The sequence below is a fragment of the Dermochelys coriacea genome, chromosome 18 (genome assembly GCF_009764565.3).
Source record: "Dermochelys coriacea isolate rDerCor1 chromosome 18, rDerCor1.pri.v4, whole genome shotgun sequence".
Taxonomy (NCBI): domain Eukaryota; kingdom Metazoa; phylum Chordata; order Testudines; family Dermochelyidae; genus Dermochelys; species Dermochelys coriacea.
Window position 1 is genome coordinate 914,371 of NC_050085.1, and position 12,832 is coordinate 927,202.

A 12,832-nucleotide genomic window follows, 5' to 3' on the forward strand; every position below is an offset into this window, starting at 1 on the left:
TCAGTCCCCCGGAGGAGAGAGTCCCCGACCACCACCACCCGCCTTCTTCTCTTGGGAGTGGTGGTCGTGGAACCCCCAACCTCAGGACATCGCATCTCATGCCTCCCAACCAGCGGAGTCTCCTTCTGCTTTCTCCCCCCAGACATATCATCTGGTCCACTCTCCGCAATGGTACCTGTGGAGAGAACATGAAAGCGGTTAGTTACCTGTGTCTGTGTTACTGGAACCCGGACATTCCGCTTACCTCTTCTGGAGGTCACATGTTGCCAAGCTTTCCCCATATCCACAAAGCCAGTTATCTCACCACAGAAGGCATGGTCAGGCATGCCCTTGGTGAATCCATGTTGACTGTTCCTGATCACCTTCTTCTCCTCCAAGTGCTTCAAAATGGATTCCTTGAGGCTCCATGATTATTATTTTTTTTTTTTTTTTTTCCCCAGGGACTGAGGTGAGGCTGACTGATTTGTAGTTCCTCGGATTCTCTTTCTTCCCTTTTTTAGAAATGGGCACTATATTTGCCTTTATCCAATTGTCTGGCACCTCCCCCGATTGCCACGAGTTTTCAAAGATAATGGCCAATGGCTCTGCAATCACATCAGCCAACTCCCTCAGCACCCTTGGATGCATCAGATCTGGACCCATGCACTTGTGCATGTCCAGTTTTTCTAAATAGTCCTTAACATGTTCTTTCACCACTGAGGGCTGCTCACCTCTTCCCCATATTGTGCTGCCCGGTGCAGCAGTCTGGGAGCTGACCTTGTCTGTGAAGACTGAGGCAAAAAAAGCATTGAGTACTTCAGCTTTTTCCACATCATCTGTCACTAGGTTGCCTCCCCCATTCTGTAATGGTCCCACACTTTCCCTGACTACCTTGTTGCTAACATACCTGTAGAAGCCCTTCTTGTTACCCTTCTCAGCCCTGGAAGGGTTGGCCCCATCTCCAACATCAACACAAGGGGCTGATTCTGCTCTCACACCAGTGTGAATCCATTGATTTAATGGAAACATGCCTGATACTTACCAGGAGTGAGAGGAGACTCAGACACTTTGTCTCTGTGTAGATGCTGTTGGCATCTGTTGAGTGCAGGGGGAGGACACCATGCTATGAGTCTGTCTGCGCTACATTTGGGAGGGGTGATTGCAGAAGGTGTAGACATGCAAGCTAGATCAAGTATAGAATCATAGAATCATAGAATATCAGGGTTGGAAGGGACCCCAGAAGGTCATCTAGTCCAACCCCCTGCTCAAAGCAGGACCAAGTCCCAGTTAAATCATCCCAGCCAGGGCCTTGTCAAGCCTGACCTTAAAAACCTCTAAGGAAGGAGATTCTACCACCTCCCTAGGTAACGCATTCCAGTGTTTCACCACCCTCTTAGTGAAAAAGTTTTTCCTAATATCCAATCTAAACCTCCCCCATTGCAACTTGAGACCATTACTCCTCGTTCTGTCATCTGCTACCATTGAGAACAGTCTAGAGCCATCCTCTTTGAAACCCCCTTTCAGGTAGTTGAAAGCAGCTATCAAATCCCCCCTCATTCTTCTCTTCTGCAGACTAAACAATCCCAGTTCCCTCAGCCTCTCCTCATAAGTCATGTGCTCTAGACCCCTAATCATTTTTGTTGCCCTTCGCTGTACTCTTTCCAATTTATCCACATCCTTCTTGTAGTGTGGGGCCCAAAACTGGACACAGTACTCCAGATGAGGCCTCACCAGTGTCGAATAGAGGGGAACGATCACGTCCCTCGATCTGCTCGCTATGCCCCTACTTATACATCCCAAAATGCCATTGGCCTTCTTGGCAACAAGGGCACACTGCTGACTCATATCCAGCTTCTCGTCCACTGTCACCCCTAGGTCCTTTTCCGCAGAACTGCTGCCGAGCCATTCGGTCCCTAGTCTGTAGCGGTGCATTGGATTCTTCCATCCTAAGTGCAGGACCCTGCACTTATCCTTATTGAACCTCATTAGATTTCTTTTGGCCCAATCTTCCAATTTGTCTAGGTCCTTCTGTATCCTATCCCTCCCCTCCAGCGTATCTACCACTCCTCCCAGTTTAGTATCATCCACAAATTTGCTGAGAGTGCAATCCACACCATCCTCCAGATCATTTATGAAGATATTGAACAAAACGGGCCCCAGGACCGACCCCTGGGGCACTCCACTTGACACCGGCTGCCAACTAGACATGGAGCCATTGATCACTACCCGTTGAGCCCGACAATCTAGCCAGCTTTCTACCCACCTTATAGTGCATTCATCCAGCCCATACTTCCTTAACTTGCTGACAAGAATGCTGTGGGAGACCGTGTCAAAAGCTTTGCTAAAGTCAAGAAACAATACATCCACTGCTTTCCCTTCATCCACAGAACCAGTAATCTCATCATAAAAGGCGAAAAAGTAACAGCAATAGAACTGCAGCAGTACAGGTGGGAGCTGTTTGAGATGTACCATGCTGCCCTCTGGGCTCTTGCAACTTCACTGCTATTGTTACTTGAGCTGGCATTGATCTAGCTGGTACCACACAGCCAGTGCAGTGGGGCTGGCTCCTGCAGCAGGGCTCCCCACAGGAGTCCTACCTGGCCTTGCCCCACTTCCAGAGACTTGTGTCCTTTCTGCTCTGCTTGCAGGACTTGCTCAGCGCCAGCTAGGATTGCCAACTGTCTAATACAAACCAAAACACCCTTGCCCCACCCCTTCTCCAAGGCCTTGCCCCGTTCACTCCATCCCCTCTTCCTCCATTGCTTGCTCTCCTCCACCCTCACTTACTGTCACCAGTGCAGGAGGGGGTGTGGGCTCTGGCCTAGGGGGTGGGGCCAAGGGGTTTGAAGTGTGGGAGCGGGCTCCAGGCTGAGCTTGTGCACAGGGGTCCAGGAGGGGGGATTGGGGTGCTAGGTCTGGGAGGGAGTTTGGTTGCTGGAGGGGGCTCGGGGCTGGCGCAGGTGGTTGGGGTGCAGGAGTGGGGGGTGGGGTGCAGACTCCAGCTGGGAGGTGCTTACTACAGGTGGCTCCCGGTCGGCAACGTAGTGGGGCTAAGGCAGGCTCCCTGCCTGCCCTGGCCTCGTGTCACTCCCAAAAGCAGCTGGCATGTCCCTGTGGCCCCTGGGAGGGTGGTGGGGCAGGAGGCTCGGCACACTACCCGCACCTGCAAGTGCCATCCCTGCAGCTCCTATTGGCTGCAGTTCCCAGCCAATGGGAGCTGCAGAGTTGGCACTAGGGGCACGGGCAGTGCGCAGAGCTGGTTGCTCCCTCCCCCAGGGGTCGCAGGTGGAACATATCAGCTGCTTCCAGGAGGGGCGCAGGGCCAGGGCAGGCAGGGAGCCAGCCTTAGCCCCACTTCACTTCCAGACTTACAGCACCTAAAAAAATCTCCTGGTTTGGCCGCAGTAGCCTCTGGGAAATAGGGCGTGATTCCAGGGGACTCCCAGTGAAACCAGGAGGGTTGGCAACCCTAGTGCCCTCCTGGAGCTGTGGGGAGTGTCTGCAGGGGGACCTGGCTAGCAGTGGGGTGGGGGAGCTGTGGGGTGGTGCTGCAGCAATTCTGGGCAGACCAGGGAAGCTGAGGTAACTTTTCAGACCGGCCCCAAGGGTTTCCAGGATTGGTCTGGGGGCCTCTTGAGCCCAAGAACAGCTCCCCCTCCCCCTCCTCCTTCCCGTGGGCTGCACATCTGAGAGGGGCAGGACAGTTGTAGTTTGAACGTGTGAGCTGCTGCAGGTAAAAGCTACAGCTGCTGTGCCTACAGCAGGATGTGAACAAGTCAGCTGGTGTGGTTAAACCTAGTGTAGGTAATTCCCTGAATCCTAGGACTAGTTCTGCCTCAATTTCCCTGCACTGGCTGAGTTGCAGCCAAGCATCAGAGAATAGAACTGAGCCCAGAGTTTATGCAGCATTTTGCCTCACCCTTGCAGCCAAAGCTCCAAGCCAGGGCCTCTTCCCCAGGGAGTGTTAACGCCATTCTAGTTTAGAGAGAGGTTGAGGTGAGATTTGCCAAGCCATCTAGGGGATTCAGACATGTCTCCCATTACTTTTAATGGAAAAGCTGTCTAATCCCCTACGCAGTGGTGTCCGGGCTTCCAGCCTGAGGACTGGATACAAGATTTCTAAAAGGTCAAGCGCTAATCAATTCCTGTAGGGTTGCCAGGCAACTGGTTTTGACCGGAACGCCCAGTCGAAAAGGGACCCTGGTCGCTCCGGTCAGCACTCCTGACAGGCCATTAAAGGTCCGGTCAGCAGGGCTAAGGCAGGCTCCCTGACTGCCCTGGCTCCGTGCAGCTCCTGGAATTGGCTGGCACGTCCCTCCCACTCCTAGACGCAGGGCCGGCCACGGGGGTTCTCCACAGGGTGTTGCATGCTGCCCCCACCCTGAGCGCCCATTCTGTAGCTGCCACTGGCTGGGAACCATGGCCAATGGGAGCTGCGGGGGCGACACTGGCTGACGGGGACAGCACGCAGAGCCACCTGGCCATGCCCCCACCTAGGAGCCGAGGGACATGCTGGCTGCTTCCGGGAGCCATCTGAGGTCAGTGCCGCCTGGAGCCCACACCCCAAATTCCTCCAGCACCCCAACCCCCTTCCACAGCCCTGAGCCTCTTCTCGCATCCAAAATCCCTCTGAGCCTGGACCCACTCCTGCACTCTGAACCCCTTGGACACACCCCCACCCTGGAGCCCCCTCATCCGCAGCCTCACCCTAGCCCGCACCCCCAACCCCCTTCCCCAGCCTGGTGAAAATGAGCAAGTGAGCAAGGGTGGGAGAGAACGAGCGATGGGGGGGATGGGGGGGGCCTTGGGGCAGGGCAAGGGTGTTAGGTTTACTGCAGTCAGAAAGTTGGCAACCCTAAGGCTCAGGCAGAGCCAGCCACTCCCCTAGCTGGCTGGCAGAGAAGCGGGCAATGGGGCAGCCAGAGCTCCTTCCACTGCAGTGTGGCAGACAGCCAGTGGGGGCGCTAGGGAGCAGCTGCCTCCAGGGTTTGACCATCACCAGGCGCTCCCAGCTAACATCAGAGCTGCTCCTGGGGCTGTGAAGAATGACTTGAGGGGGGGGACAGCTCAGTGGTTTGAGCATTGGCCTGTTGAACCCAGGGTTGTGCGTTCAATCCTTGAGGGGGCCATTTAGGGATCTGAAGCCAAAATTGGGGATTGATCCTGCTTTGAGCAGGGCGTTGGACTAGAGGACCTCCTGAGGTCCCTTCCAACCCTGATGTTCTATGACTGACTCCCACCCCACATTCCCAGAACCAGGAGGCGATTCACAGTTCAGTCTCCGGGTTTCACACTCAATTCAGAACTAAATCCAGCCTGTCTCCTCCGAACAGTGAAGGGCCATGAGCCAGGGCTGGGGTTTGCCCTGTGATTCAGAGGTACCCTTGTCTGCTTTACAAATCTGGCCCTAAAAGACTTGCCCAAGGCCCCCAGTCTGGCAGCAGGCCTGGGGCAGACTGAGGATGGAACCCAGCTGGCCCGGCCCAGGGCTCTGCTCTCACCATTGGAGCCAGCTCTCACCCAGTGTCTTTAACAGACTCAGCTCAGTTCTGCTTTCAGCTGCATCTGTGCATCCTGGGTAGGGCACTTCTTCTCCCCAGACCGGGTGCTACAGAATGTCTCCCCCTTGTCAGGAGGACACCAGGATCTGTGTCCAAGCCAGTGAATTATTTTCCCGCCCCCTCCTTGGCTGTTACTCTTTCATTTTAAAATAGTAATTAAAAATCCAAATAAACCAGAGAAGCAAAAACAAATAAGGTCCCTTTCCCGAATGCTCCTGCTCAGCCCCATGAGTGCCCTTTTCATAAGCAGACCATGTCCCTGAGGCGGCGACGCCTGTTTGCGCAAGGCTGTGGCCTGTAGTGGTTAGGCCTCCAGCACTCTGTGTGTCGGCACCAAGGGATGTGCCATGCAGGGACAGATACTGCTTGAGAGCGTGTCCATGTGTGGTGCCCTACCCTCCCTTTGGGACCTGTGGGATGGGAATGTGAACAGGCTACTGTAATGGCAGGCAGCACATGCTATTCCCGGCCATGACTGATAGAGAGCAGTAATGGGGTTTTGCAGCCTGCGTTCGCTCGGGCCAGCGGTGCTCTGTGTACGGCTGCCAAGGAGGTTTTGCATGGAGTCCAGGAATAATTTCTAATAAAGTTCAAGCCTTGCAGCGAGCCATATCCCCCTTCCAGGTCACAGCTGGCTGGCACTTTGCAACAAGAATCTGCTGCGGTCACTAAGTGACCTGGGTGTCTTGTGAGCAACAGCCAGAGGTCGTGGTGAGCTGGGTGCTCTGGGCCAGGCTGTTGGGTTCATTAGCTAGTGCTGGTCTCTCCGCATTCACGTCAGGAACCCATTGAGTACAAGGGCCATTCAGACCGGTGAGTCCAAATACTTAAATATTCAGAAGGCTAAAGTCTAGGCTTGTGATTCAGCCTTCCCCACCAGCCAAGAAAATCCCGGGTCCTGCTTTCCTGTGGCAGAGCTAGAACAGACAGGTTCGCTGATGATCCATTCCTCTAATGATGATTTTTTGCAAGAATGGGGGAGAGAAAGAGACAAGCTGCCGTCACACCTTCGCCAGCTAATCTGCAGACAGTGGTTTGGTGCATTTTCCTGTTCTGCCCCCAGCTACGCCCACTGGACAAGCTGCTGGTGTCCATTCCTAGTTCAGCAGTTGCATCCAGGAGTGTTAAGTCGCAAGGGCTGTAAAATTCACATGACAGCGGATGGCATTTTACCAGCTGTCTTAATCCCGGTGACCCTGTGAGTAGGGCTCTGAGGTGCTCTGATTAATGTACGACAGATAGGGGAGCAGATTCTCAGCTGCTGTAAACTGATTGATTGTGGTGCTACGCTGAAGTCTAGCCCAGTAACTGATTAAACCTTACCCCCTCCATCCAGGGAAGTAAGCCAGTATCATCAGCTCCATTTTATGGGGGGGGGGGGGGGGGAACTGATGCACAGGGAGTTGAAGTGACTTGCTCCAGGTCACAGAGCTGGAATCCCAAGAGTTCTTGGCCTCCTGATCCCTCCACTAGCATCCCGGTGAGACTGCAAGCATGTCTCTGTCCACATACTGATAGAGAGCAGAACCCTGAGACAGGAACAGAGAGGGAACTGAAAACCGGTGTCTGTTTAACCCTTTGGTTAACATGCTTGATCACTGAAATACTCTGGTGTGGCTGAATGGAAACTGGGTTCTTTTTTTGTGCCCTGCCTAGGTGATCATGGGAGGTGGTCGGAAATACATGTTCCCAAAGAACACCAGTGATGTGGAATACCGGGATGATGACAAGTACAGGGGCACTCGTCTGGATGGCAAAAACCTCATTGATGTTTGGAGAGATAAGAAACCTAAAGACAAGGTAAAGGGGGGGAGGGAGATGTCTGGGGAGAGGATCAAGGCCAGAGGGGCTGCAGGTTTAAAGATTCTTTACTCTGAGATCTCTGGTTCAAGTGCATGTCAAAAGATAGGGAAATAATCCTACTGACGTAGCACTTCCCTTGTTCAAAGCCCTCACAGTCAGTAACTAATCTCCACAGCCCCTGCCAGGAATGGGGAGTGTTTGCAGTTCTGTCTGGCACCTTCCATCCAAATGAGGAGCTGTGTCCTACAGACATCAACAAGGAGGCAAATGGGAAACCGAGGCAGACAGGTGATGAGTCTCACCCAGGATCATACAGTGAGTCAGCAATGGAGCCAGGATTACAGCTTGGGAGCACCTGACCCACTGTTGAAGGTCCTTCAGGATGAAAGGTGCTCTAAGAAACTGCTATCTGGACACCCAGGGCACGAATGAAAGAAAAGAAGGTTCCTGAGTTGCAGCATAAAAGTACTTCTCTTTAGAGTTTGCAGTGTTGCTGTAGTGGTGTCCATCCCAGAATATTAGAGACAAGGTGGGTGAGGTGATATCTTCTATTGGACCAACTTCTGTTTTATTGTTTTGTTCTGGTTTGTTGGGCCAATAAAAATTATTGCCTCACCCACCTTGTATCTCTTTAGAGTAACACAGATGAGCCCAGCAGCCTTTGACCTTTCTTGGCCAGAGACTTTGTCCCATCAGCACTTTGCTGTCTCTCTAGATATCTGTGTGCCTGTCAGACCCATAGTATCTTTGCTGCTGGAATGTCAATGGGGGGCTGTTGATTACAAAGAGGGCTGTTGCCAGCTTCCACCCAGTTTTTCCAGTCACCCCTCTTATCCAGGCTTAGAGCTAATTTTTGTAGAAGACCTTAGATGCCTGTAGAGTTTTTTTATTTATATTCCAGAAGTCCTGAAGTCAAGACCCCACTGAACAAACACACAGGAAGAGCTTGCGGACTAAATAGCTAAGACAAATAAAGGGTGGGAGGGGGCGAAGCCACTTGCTAAGGTCACTCAGTAGAGGTTGGTATAGAACCCAGGCCTCCCAAGCCAGTGTCCTAGCCGCTGGACCAACCTGCCTCTCTTTGTCTGCTCCGCTGACTAACTAGATAGTATCCCCAGTGCTGAAAGACGACTTTGTCCTAATACAGCCTCCCAAGCAGATATCCTGGCAAACCCAGTTCTGAGCTATGTTGTCTGGAATTTCCTGCACGTGCTGTACTGGGATTGAGAGCTCTGTCTCAAAATCTGTCACTTCTCTGTGTGCAGCTTGTCTACACCTTAAACACTATAGCGGCACAGACACTCTATGCTGACAGGAGGGGTTCTCCCATCAGTGCAGGTAATCCATCTCCCCAAGAGGCAGTACTAGGTCAACATTCGTCCACTGACCTAGCACTGTCCACACAGGGACTTGGGTCAGTTTAACTGCATTGCTTAGGGGTGTGGATTTTTCACACCCTGTGCAATGTAGTTAAGATGACTTAATTTTCTAGTGTAGACCACGCCTGGGATTTCAGTTCCTTTTTAGGTGGCGATGCTGGGGGATGAGGGAGAGAGACTGGAAATTATGGTGGATGAACCCCTGAAGACAGCAGTGAGCCCTGGTGGTCTGAACAGCTTTGATGTTGATGGAATAGATTTCTAATTGGCTTCAGCTTTTTAAGTGCCCACATTGCATCCATCAAGAGTGAAAACAGGAGTCAGCAGAGGACAAATGGGGCTGGTTATTCCAGTCTAACGGATGATAATTGTATGCGGGGAAGCTCTCTGGAAAATCCCCAGACCCTCTGGAGGGACCTTTGAAATTAGCCCTGCAGCACCCTAGGGAGCTCTGCAAACACACCAGCTCATTCCCTGATCCAAGCCTGAGTCCTGAACTCCTTTGTCGCTCCAGCAAGTGCTGCTGCACTAGCATTTGTTGTAGCACTGGGAAGGAGACAGCACTACTTGGTGTATCTGGAGCAGCCCTTGAGCAGCTTGGATGGGCTCAGGAAAGAAGCACATGACCTTCCATGCTCCCACCCCCATCCCAACTGATCAGATCTGAGTTGAGAATGAATGTAGCCTCTAGTCAGAAGAATATCCGTGATGCTGCCTGTTTGACCATACCCCTCGCTTCTCCATAACACTTGTTCTGCCCTTTCTGAGTGCTAGGCTTCTTATTGTAGCTCCTGTTTTTTGGGGTTCAGTTGTGCTCACCCTCTCACATTAGTGCCTTTAATCACAAAGGATCCCACAGGGGATTTTACCTGCTGTTGGCCTGTATACTCGGGAGTTGCTTTGCTGCAACAGAATTGCAGCCATTTCTGGGGTGGAATTCAATGGCCATTTAACAGCCCATGGCAATGCTGCATGGCAGCTCACAGGAAGGAACAAAGGAAAATTCTGTATCCAATGGAAACTGCTTTTCTCTTCCACTGATTATGATTTAGCTGGGACATAAACCATTGGGAACACTTGAATTTTACTAAGACCGGCTGGTGTACCCTGGCCTCCCTCAGACTCAAATGGAGTCTGTTTGTTCTGCTGCTTGTGCCCCCGAAGGGGAGGTTCTGTGTTAGTGGCATTGGTGCTGCCTGGCTGTTTAGGAGCAGGCAGTCACTCTTCTGGGGTATCTTGGCTAGCAGAGGGCATCTGGGTGAGGAAGGGGGCTAGCAGTCCGGCTGCAATGGCTAGAGCCAGGAGAGCAGGATTGTCCCAGGCATGTTTAAAATCCCTCTGTGATGTCAAGCGGAAGGAACTTTCTCTTCCCTCAGCACGGTGGGAGCAGGCATAAAGCATGCTGTGACTGGAGAAGGTTGAGCTGGCCTGAATCTTGGCATGACCCAAACTGGAGCCTTGCCTGATGGTCAAAGTTTGGGTGACATTTGTCTCCTTTCCCCCCATGCGGCTCAATGCTGGCTTTGGCCAGGACCAGCCCTGAAATCTGCCTTATGTAAGAGGCTTAGCTCAGGGTATTTCTGGCTCAGCCCAAACCAGGATATCTCATGGCAAAGCCTCTCTAGGCCAAGGCACACAGGAGAAACATCTGAACTGAATGGAACCTTCTCAAGGCTGAATCCCCATTCTGGCACTTCGAGTGCAGAAGGTGGGGGCCTGCAAGGAGTCTAAAAATTAATACTGGCCACTCCAGGCTTGTATTAGACTCCCAAGGTTACAGCTTTTCTCTGACCTTGACTTGGTTATCACTGCCACCACCCAAATGCAAAAAAACCCCCAAACCCTTGGACCCAGGAAGGAACGCTTGGGAATTCCTCCCTGTGGGGTACCCTTGAGCCCTTTCACCCCTTCCCCCCTGGGGAAGAGCTGAGAAAGAAAACAAAGGAAATTAGCTGTGCTACCAGCTAATCAAACAACATGCACAAACCTCTTAGGACACCAAAAATCCAATCCTGTTCTTAAAGGTAATTTGTTTTTTAAAAAACAAAAAGGAAAAAAATACACCTGGAACCCAAACTAGCTTTCTTGGGGGTTCAGCTTAAAAGTTACAAGCAAACAAAAGCATCAGGGGTTAGCACAGAGGAGATCCACAAGTCAAAATAAGAAATAAACCGTATTGTGTCTGTCTAAATATTTCCTATCCAAATCATTTCTTCTAGGTATGGAAGATACTTTTTCATATCTGGTTCAAACCTTACACAGCATTCCTGCTTATGTCATTGCTGCTCCATGTCCCTCCAGCCCAGAGAACAACAGACAAAGGGAAAGTTTCTTTCCCAATTCTAAAAGTTCTAGCCTTCCCATTGGCTCTTTTGGTCAGGTGCCCACTCCTTTCATGTTACCTGTGGGCTTGTTAACCCTGTACAGGTAAAGCAAGCAGAGAACAGACATCAAGAGGGATTTTACTAACAACTGGCTGGCTGGGTGTTCATAAAAGGGAGCTCTTTCTCCCCCCCCCCCCCCCCCCGCACTTCATTTATCACAAACCTTCAGACCTTTGAGGGTCTCCCCATCATTAATGTCTGAGGCTGAGATGTGGGTGGAGGGGAAGGAGACACATGGGTTTTGTTTGCTCATGGCAGCTCCTATAAGCAACATGATGGTACAGGGGGCCACCCACCTGGATCTGATTTCAGGATCTGGACCAGAAGTCCCTCTCTCTACAGCACCGGCAGATCTATGGGCATTGTTGCTATCAACCCTCATTAGCCTTCGCTCCAACCCCCTAGTTCCAGGGCAGAACCAAACCCAAGAGCGCCCAGTTTTCTAGTTCTGAGGAGACTACAGCCTCATGCTATTCAACTGCTGGGAATCTTGTTACATTTATTTTCTGCTGCTTTGGGCCAAAACTTTGAGAATGGCTAGTGGGATTTTAGTGCTGTAGGATCCAAACCTGAATCCCAATCTTGTGCATTGAACCCAAAGCCTCTGTGTGTTCTGAGCCTTGTACCAGGGCTGCCAAACTTTGCTCTGAGCTTAAACTTTATGGGTGGGATGTTCAAAAAGTGCTCCACTTTGGCCGACCTCTTATTCAGCGGCGCTGAGGGGAGTTCAGTCACTGGGAGCACAGTTGGGCCAATGCTGAGTGCTCCTGAGGCACCTGCGCCGGGTGCTTTATTTGTTTTGTTTTCCACAGGAGTCCTCAGAATAGGTCCAGTCAATTTTCTGCAGAAACTAAAGATCCGATTTCACTTCTTGATCAAAAAATCCCCCAGGCCACTGTTCTGTTTGACTGTTGCCCTCCACCCCAGAGGTGGCTGCATTTCTATGCTGCTCGCTGTAGCTGTGTGTCTATTATGTAACATTTATACTGCAGTAGCACCAAGAGGCCAATCAGGTCAAGACCCCATTGTGCTGGGCACCATACAAACGTATAGAAAATGATAGTCCAACCTTAAAGAGCTTACAATATCTGTGGTTTGTGACATGCTTTGGGATCCAAGTTGCTATATGAATTTAAGATCCTCATCATTATCGTTCATTGCACAATAAAATACATTTACTAAGATACAAGATAAATGTGTTAAAGAGGGCAAAGTTGCCTGATTTTCATGCCTGTGAAGTTGTCTGGACAGATATCGATGCATATATCTGGGCTATATGGCAGATGTTCTCTGTGAGTGCAATATATATGGCAAATACCGTATCTGGGAAATACCTATGGCTTCTAGATTCTAAAGGCAGAAGGAGCCACCATGATCATCTAGTCTGACTGCCTGCATAGCAAAGGCCAGAAAAATTCTCCACAATAATTCCTGTTTGAACTAGAACAGATCTTGTAGAACATCCAGTCTTGATTTTAAAATTGTCAGTGATGGAGAAACGACCACAACCCTTGGGAAATTGTTTCTAGTGGTTAATTCCCTCCCTGATAAATGTCTTATTTCCAATCCCCCTCTATAAGGAAGTGTACAAAACAGCTGATGTTCCATTGCTTTCCCCTAGAATGCCCAGTACGTCTGGAATCGCAGTGACCTGTTGTCTCTTAACCTGATGGAAGTGGACTTCCTCTTAGGTGAGTATCTAAGGCACAGATTGGAGGCGCGGGAG

General features: G+C 51.1%; 1 protein-coding gene across 2 annotated transcripts in view; it reads left to right on the forward strand.

The window, feature by feature from the left end:
• ALPL (alkaline phosphatase, biomineralization associated) overlaps positions 1 to 12,832 on the forward strand; it is a 90,511-nt gene that overhangs the window by 60,430 nt on the left and 17,249 nt on the right. For both annotated transcript variants that reach the window (XM_038376929.1, XM_038376930.2), the window contains 2 exons: positions 7,197 to 7,340; positions 12,728 to 12,797. In XM_038376929.1, coding sequence (XP_038232857.1) covers positions 7,197 to 7,340; positions 12,728 to 12,797 — 214 coding nt within the window. The remainder of the gene's footprint in view (positions 1 to 7,196; positions 7,341 to 12,727; positions 12,798 to 12,832) is intronic.